This window comes from Astatotilapia calliptera, chromosome 6 (assembly GCF_900246225.1).
Source record: "Astatotilapia calliptera chromosome 6, fAstCal1.2, whole genome shotgun sequence".
Lineage (NCBI taxonomy): Eukaryota > Metazoa > Chordata > Actinopteri > Cichliformes > Cichlidae > Astatotilapia > Astatotilapia calliptera.
Genome location: NC_039307.1, coordinates 10,371,926 through 10,379,814, shown reverse-complemented (window position 1 = coordinate 10,379,814; position 7,889 = coordinate 10,371,926). Strand labels below are relative to the sequence as shown.

General features: G+C 38.0%; 1 protein-coding gene across 1 annotated transcript; it reads right to left on the bottom strand.

Moving 5' to 3' along the window:
• Positions 1 to 2,930: 2,930 nt before the first annotated feature.
• Positions 2,931 to 7,817, bottom strand: r3hcc1l (R3H domain and coiled-coil containing 1-like). Its single transcript, XM_026170225.1, has 7 exons — positions 7,573 to 7,817; positions 6,780 to 7,253; positions 6,056 to 6,261; positions 5,420 to 5,490; positions 5,035 to 5,130; positions 4,289 to 4,429; positions 2,931 to 3,678 (listed from the first exon to the last, which is right to left on the bottom strand). Exons 2-7 carry the CDS (start codon positions 7,230 to 7,232, stop codon positions 3,626 to 3,628), a joined length of 1,020 nt encoding a protein of 339 aa, XP_026026010.1. The 5' UTR covers positions 7,233 to 7,253; positions 7,573 to 7,817; the 3' UTR covers positions 2,931 to 3,625.
• Between the last annotated feature and the right edge of the window lie 72 nt (positions 7,818 to 7,889).

Genomic DNA, 7,889 nt, shown 5'->3' with positions numbered 1-7,889 from the left:
AGAGGGTAATAATGTGGTAATTATCACCACAGAAATTACCCGAGATATTTCCAGGTAATAATCACACTTCCTTAAGTTAGCTTTAATAGGTTATTCATATGTTATTATAGAGAAATAGGCATTTTTGCTTTTTGCAATGCTATTTCCTCCTTATTACACATAAGACACCTCAGGTAAAAAGCCCCTAAGCTGCCTGTTGTTTCAAAATGGCACCTTAAAAACATTACTGAAATAAATCAAAAACAATGATTTTTCAGGTGTTAATGAAAACGTGTCATTGCTAAGCCAAATTTTAACAAAGGGAAGCGAGTGATGTAAGGTATGTTTGCTGACAGTGTTTGGTGCTAGGAAACCCTTCACCACCAGGGTCCTTTGCTGTGGTGGGAGATTAGATTACTTCTTAATTTGGACCATGTCTCACACTTCACTTGCTCCATGACATAACATGTAGCATTTCTGTGTAGAGTTGGCACTTGAAACCACTTCTTTCTCAGTTGTGGCTTGTGTTTGTGTAGTTAATCTAATGATTGTGTGTGAGGTATCCAGTTGGCTGCTCTGTGGTACATCACCCCCTCGTGAAGCCACAGTAAAACATGAGATTATGGGCAGGGTTCAGATCTCACACGATGATGGTAAAGAGCAGCTACAGACTCTATATGTAGTCCAGCTGCAAGAACAACAGCACACACGGAGGTCTGTTATGAAAATGTGTCCACATTTGCACTTGGCATCAAGAAGAGCCATCTGTGCACTACGATCAAGAAACACCTGTCTATAACCAACAATGAGTGCATAAAGTCTAACAATTAATAGATGACATATCAACATAAAATAATATTTGCTATTCTTTCTTTTTTTTACATTTCACATCAGTTATAGTGCCAAAAACTGCAGTCCCATTGATGGCCACTTGAGGCTGGTTGCAGAAGCTAATCGATCCCTGTAGACTGCCCTGTTAGATTTACCAAGTTAAGTCATAAAAACAACTTTTTCAAAGCCTAAATCAAAAAATTGTTTCAATCATTGTACCTTATTGCTCCCCGAATTTTCTAAAACTTTTTCTGGTTTTCACTCATTTTCACTATATTTTTTTAAATTCGAGAAATGTATGCTTTGATTGACCTCGCCGCTCACTGTAGCCGATCTCTGTATAGACTTTACATCTTTAATGTGTTTGTGTTGTCGGTTCCTCTTGGAGCATTTTTACTACAATTATATGACATATGATACAGTCTGCTGTGAAGTAGCACCCATCTATGTTCATCTTTTATATGCAGTCTATGGTTGTCTCACTACCAGCAGCTCAAAAATCACCAACCACTACAAAAGAACAAGTTCCTGCAGAAGAGATTCTTAGCTAGCGAAGAGAGTGACTGAAATAACTGATTTAATGAGCAGTTTCACCGTACCAGCTGCATATACTTAGACTGGCATGGCTCATGCATTTATTTGAACATTTCAGTACTTTAAAAGTTAAGCCAAGCCACTTATAACTCTTCAAATTAGCATTTCCATAATTTTGTGCTTATGTTCATATAATGGACAAATAGCTTTTAATACATAATATGTGTACCCAGTGCTGGGCTTGGCAAAACACCTCGAGCACATGTTTCACAAAGTGGCAGCAGTTACACAGTCTATGGTTTGAACGCTGATACCTAGAAAAGGGAACCATTAAAGTACTTCTAAGGCTGCAAGGTTATCAAATTGTGTATTATAGAGAATGGAATCACTTATCATATAACCACTTTTACACTAATGAGTCACCCATTAAATAAAAGCTTTTTTTTTTTAATCCTTTTTCATCCTGCCTTGGTATTCATGATTATATAGAAAAAACTATTACATGCTTTCAGATATTTTTTATCACCTTCTAAAAGAGCACATCGTAAACACCAAATGATACACTGTAAAAGGAAATTCTTCCTAATACTGAATCCTCAAACCTGCTTTACAAAAACGTCTTTCACATTATCTGCATGGATATAAATGTGTCAATACACATTCAGAAGAACTGATGTGAAAGGAAACAAATATGTAATGAGACTTTTTCTCATGCTGCAGCGCTTTAATTAGCCCACTGTGAGCCACGTGGCAGTGCCTCATTCATCCACAGCCAGTGAGCTAAACAGTTACAAAACTAACTCTCTTAGAGCAATACAGGGTCGATTTGGATGTTTAAAAGGAGGGGAACTATAAATCAGTCATCTGCAGGACTACTTAAATTTAAGGAATAATCATTTTAAACATTTAAGTACACAGCAATCTGCTCTGTTAGTGCATGAACATTTCGACTGGCTGAAAGGGCTAAAAAAAAAAATGTAAAAAATAATTAAAAATAAAAAAAAAACTTAATTTAGCAGCAAATTTGATTTTTGTTACAAATCTCTTGAAGAACAAATTTAAAACGCCTTCTCCACATTGGCTGAAAGTGGTGTAATTATTCACTGAGGAACTGAATGAGCTGCAGTGCCACATGGTCTGTGGTCTGCTGGGTAAAGCCTCAGAAGAGGCGTCTGCCTGCAGCTGTCAAAAAAGGGCTCTGGAGCCTGAGATATGTGTCTGAGGAAGCTGAATTATGAAAGCTGACTCTTGGGAAACCCTGTTTGATGACAGTTAGAATAAATACTGTCTCTCTTTAGTGATTACCTTTGTAAAGTTAAAAAAAAAAAAAGCTTGTCAGGAATAAAGAGACACGTTTTTCTTCGTACTGTCATTACATTTTGTCAACAAACAGAGCAAGAATGGATGGAGCTAAAAACAGGAGCTGAACTGAAAATCTTGGTAGATTTGTTTAAGTGATGCACAAAAATAGTGAGGTGCTTCAATGTCAAGGAAAATCTTTGATGACAGTTTTGCTTGTCATCGTGAAATGTCTAGACTTGTGTCTTTAAGCACACGCTCAGATTTTAACAGACGAAGTCGAGCAGTTTTGGTTTTTTTTGGTTTTTTACTGGACATACATAACAGCAGCTGCATTGAGCAAAACATTATACATAATATCGGGTATCAGTTCAAACACCGGAAACCACCTGACACGATGGCTTAAAAGTAAGTTAATACTTTGATAAAACTTAAACTGCAAACAATGCAGCATTAATTTTTAATGACACCATCTTCAATTTAATCACTCAAACTGGATAAAATCAACAATGTTGTGACACATAAAAATTTAACGAATCAACATGACTGAACTTCAGTGACATGTAACTGAAAGCGTCACGTCACTTTTATATCTTAAAACATTTAAAAACCCAAACACGGGGATGTGTACAGATAAGTATTTCAGTTAACGCGTTCGTTACTTGTTAACTGAACCATTAGCTTCAGTGCTTGACTACAGACTGTGCTTACAATACATAGAGTCCAGGTGAGTCGGTGAGTTCACAGATAATTGAAGGTGATCTGATCATGTAGCATTTTATGATGTCAGACACTGAATGACAAAGGAAACGGTAAAAGCCTCTCAGGAAACAGTTTGAAAAAAAAAAATCATTTCTCGGAAATATGCCTGTACGAAGGAGTGGCCAGCTAAAAAACCAGAGCATTACATGAAACAGAAATGATTTAAGCCTCTGCTGACTCAAGGAATTTAAAGGGAAAAAAAAAATAGAGGTTTGTCCAGTTACTTTCCCTCCCAAGCGTCTTCCCTCTGCTTGGCTGCCAGGCGCTTTTGTTCTGAAAGATAAATCACACGACAAACAAAAGTCTTATATTTATATCACTGTCTTTGCCGCATGAAGAGCAGTAAAGAGCTGAAGATGATTGCATATTAATCTTCACATAGAACCATACATGGCATCTGTTCCAACACCAAGTTTAGTATTTGTTCACTGATGGTAGTGCAGCAGTGAGCCTAAACTGAGAACAAAGGAGCTTTTTTTTTAGTGTGCTTTACTTCCTGACTTCCTGGACTGACTGTCATTGGATGGCCAGCGGTTGTTTTCTGGCCCTATATACTTATTTTCCATCTGTGAAAGGAAATGGTTGCTTTACTGATTATAGATTTACTGTAACCTACACAGCAATGGACGGACTTCTTTTGGCACTACATTTGAAACTTTCCACTTTCTTCAGTTAAGTATGAAAACAGCTCCCACTTGTGGTGGTAACTTTGTGATACAACTATTGGGACAGTAATTATTTGTACTTACGTCTCAGTTTAACTGAGCACCCTGTATGACCCTCACACATTAGCTACCAAATCCATAATTAGTTTAGCAACCGCCCACCCAAGATGAGACTTCAGCCCAAAAAGTAAGTGGAGACCTAAAGAAGTACAACGTACCTCTTGCTTCCTGGAGTTTCTTCCTCTCTGCCTCACGCTGCTCCTTTGTGAGGTTGCTCTTTACACCGAGGGCACCGATCACAAGCTTCCGAGCCAGTGCTGCACTCGTCTGAGGTCTCTCTTTAGCAGGCAGGAGGTAGTCTGGGGGCAAGAGGAAAGGAGGATACATATAAATGTGGGAGATACAGAACAGTTTTTAAGCGCTTTAAATGTTTAATTTGTGGTGTAATACAACCTGGATGGCACCAAAATACACTTTACAAACATCACAATAACCCCAAAACCACGTCATCTTAATTAAGCCTGTAACATATGTAACTGGCTCATTCTACATATTTCCATTCATTTCTTCTTCTGCTGTCATTTTCTTTAGCTGACTGGAAGAGTACGGATCATCTCAAAGAGAGAAACTGGACCACCAATTGGTATTTCAGTGGAGAAACTGAGGAGTAAAGCAGGCAAACCAGGCATAAGTATAAACGCTGGCAACAACATCAGCTATTTGTGTAGGCTGCACCATAGGTGAGATTCAATTCAAAGTAGAAATTCAGTTTCAGTTTGAGGAAGCGACAGACACAAACCAAACCCACAGTCAAGAATGCAGAGGATCTTGAAAGACTAAATGGTAGTGTACTGGAGAATTGGATATGAAGCTAAAGGGTTTTCTCAACAAATATGGATTTGCTTTATTATTATACAAACACAAAATTATGAAAAATGACAAACACAGATATGTGCAATCGCACCTGAGCAGCTACGGGCTTTGGCCTTTGTTGCAGAGGAAGATTTGGAAAGTGGTCGCAACTTCATCAGTGGATTCTTGGATCTCAGAGCTTCACGAGCTTAAAAGGGAAAATGAACAAAATGTAATAGTCGGTGAGTTTAATATCTCCTTACAACTGAAAAATGTGTTTTTCTAACCTGAAGTCAGAAAAACGATGGCCCAAGTAACAGAGACACAATCTCAAAAAGCTCAGGAGCAAACAGCATTAAGATTGTTGGACAGGATTTTCTTTACTAAAACAATTCTACTTACAACATCGTAGCAAGATGATGAGTCATAGCAATGACACTTAATGAACAGCATAATGAACTGTAATTGCCTTAAATGTGAGGCAGAGCTTTACTTACCTGCTATGGGGCTTGAGAAAAGGCCGAGGGCATGTGTGTCATCAATCCATTTAATGTCAAATCCTCTCTTTCTGAAAAGACAGTCAGAAATCACACAAGGTAGTAAGAATATTTCACAACATGCCCTCAGAGCATTAGCTCTAAAAGGAAGACAGTGCTCCCTAAAGATGTTAAAATCATATACTTGTGCTCTTTCATAGATTTCACAACTTTTTTTGTCTTAAAGTAAACCTATTATCCTTTCCTTATTTTCTAACATATACTGTTACAATGGTACTCATCCAAATGCTCTATTAAAAAAGTTTCTTCTACTTCATCTGCATGATGTCAAGAACAGCCTGGTGGAACAGTGATCTTGGAGTGAGCACAGAAGCCCCTCTCACCTGCAGTCCCACCCAATTAGAAGAACACAGCTAGCACCAAGACAAAAAAAAGAGCTGCAGCAGCTGGTTTCAGACAATGCTGAACTCAGGGCTGCACCAAGGCTCAGTATACGATAAAAAAAAGGATTATTTCAAACTGTGAATCATGCAAATAGATGCAGAGGTTTACTGACATCTCTGCAAATATAAAAGGACATACAGTATATAAGGCAAAAACAAAGTTTGTACAATTCTAACATGGTTAGAGACTTACTGGTAGCACTGAAACAGCTTAAGAAGGTCTTCTGTTTTGAACTCTGTAGGGAAATCGTAGATCTCTACAATATGAGATAGTTCATCCTCTGTGAGGTCAATGTCATCATCATCATCATCATCATCATAACTGGCTCTGTCCATGTTGTAGTAATCAAACCTAGGCTCTTGGATTGACTCCTTCTTTTTTCCTTCCTTCAAAGCCAGCTGTGCATTCAAGGCAGGCAGGAGAGAAGACAATGATGAGAAGAGAAAAAGATCTGTTTTGCATCATATTAAATAGGATTTTTTAGGTTAATTATCAGCAATGTGTATGTGAATCTGGGTGGACATTATTCTGCTTGTCACTTTTAAAAACACACTTTTTTTCGAAGGCTTTTTAGGAGTAGTACCAGAGTCTGCTTGTAGTCAGTTTTAGTCAGCTGTTGGTCACTCTTAATCTTTTATATTTTGTTAATTTTATTCATTGTATATTTTATTGTCTATTTTACTCATGTTTTAATATTTAATATACTGATTTTTTTTATCTTCTTTTTCCATTTATTTATTTTATTGGTATTTATATTTATTTCTTTGTCTGCTTAATGTATGGTTTTTAACTGTTATCTTTGTTTTATTATTGGAAAGCACTTTGGTCAACTTTGTTGTTTTTAAAGTGCTGTATAAATAAAGTTGGATTGGACTGTCTTGGGTTTTGATTATCAAAACCTAAATCAAGCTCTCACCTCTTCAAGCAGATGTGGATCCAGACAGTCTCCATCATCGTTGAACAAGGTGTCCCAGCTCTCCTCTTCCTGCTCTGCAGTATCGCCTGCCTCCACTTTGGCGGAAGACTCCCCATTAGCCTCAGCATCTAAACCCTGTAATCGGTCCTCCTTCACATCTGGCTTAACGTCGTTGTTTTGCGCTTCACCTCCATCTCCTTCTCCCCCAGCGGGCGATGGTTTATTCGCTCCTCCAGCTTTGTCCTTCTTGTTCTTGGCGTTCTTTCGTGCTTTGTCTGTGTAGCGAGGCCTGGTTTTTGGTTTAACTTCTCCCTGAGTCTGAGCTTTCTCTTTCGAGGCATGAAGTCGTTGTTTGGGGACGTACAGAGGCTGACTTGGCCTCTTTGATTGAGAGGGAGGTGTAGGTGTTGGTTGAGTTGGACCACAGTCTTCTTTAAGCTGCACATCCTCCATGGTTAAATGATGTTAAAGTATCTGGATCACGGAGGAACGAGAACATGAACATTGTCAGACCTTCGCAGATTTTCAAAACACTCTAAATTTACTTTAAAGACTTTATTAAGGAATGAAGCAGCCAGGTACGCGGCAAACTGTTCTAAATAAACAGGATTTGAATAACTAGCTTCAGTTAGCTAACTAAACTTCCTCCCGTGTAGCTTGTAAAGATATTTTTAAATGAAGAAATAAATATAAAATAAATAGCGGTTAATGTTACATTCATTCATGTTCATTTATTTTCACTCAGAATATTTAATCTGTAATTAAATCAAATAAATTTACTCTGTCGGCTTACCCGTTTATGATTTGTTTAACAACAGACTTTCGTCGCACACTTGACGCAAGCAAATCCTAGCGCAAAGCGTAGTGGGAAATTGTGTTCTTCTACAGCACTGCCGCTCCGAAATCCGGAATAACTGCCAGGTTATTAGTTCCTTTTTCCAACGAATTTTCTTTTCCTTTGTAGTTCAACGAGTTTCCCCAAAAGAAATGGTAAATATACTATCTACCGAATCCATCTTTTCTGTGCCATCGTTTAACATAAACTACAAACAAACCAAACCCTTGGGTGCAAGAGACACGTGCACAGAAATTCAGCTCAGCCATTGGTCA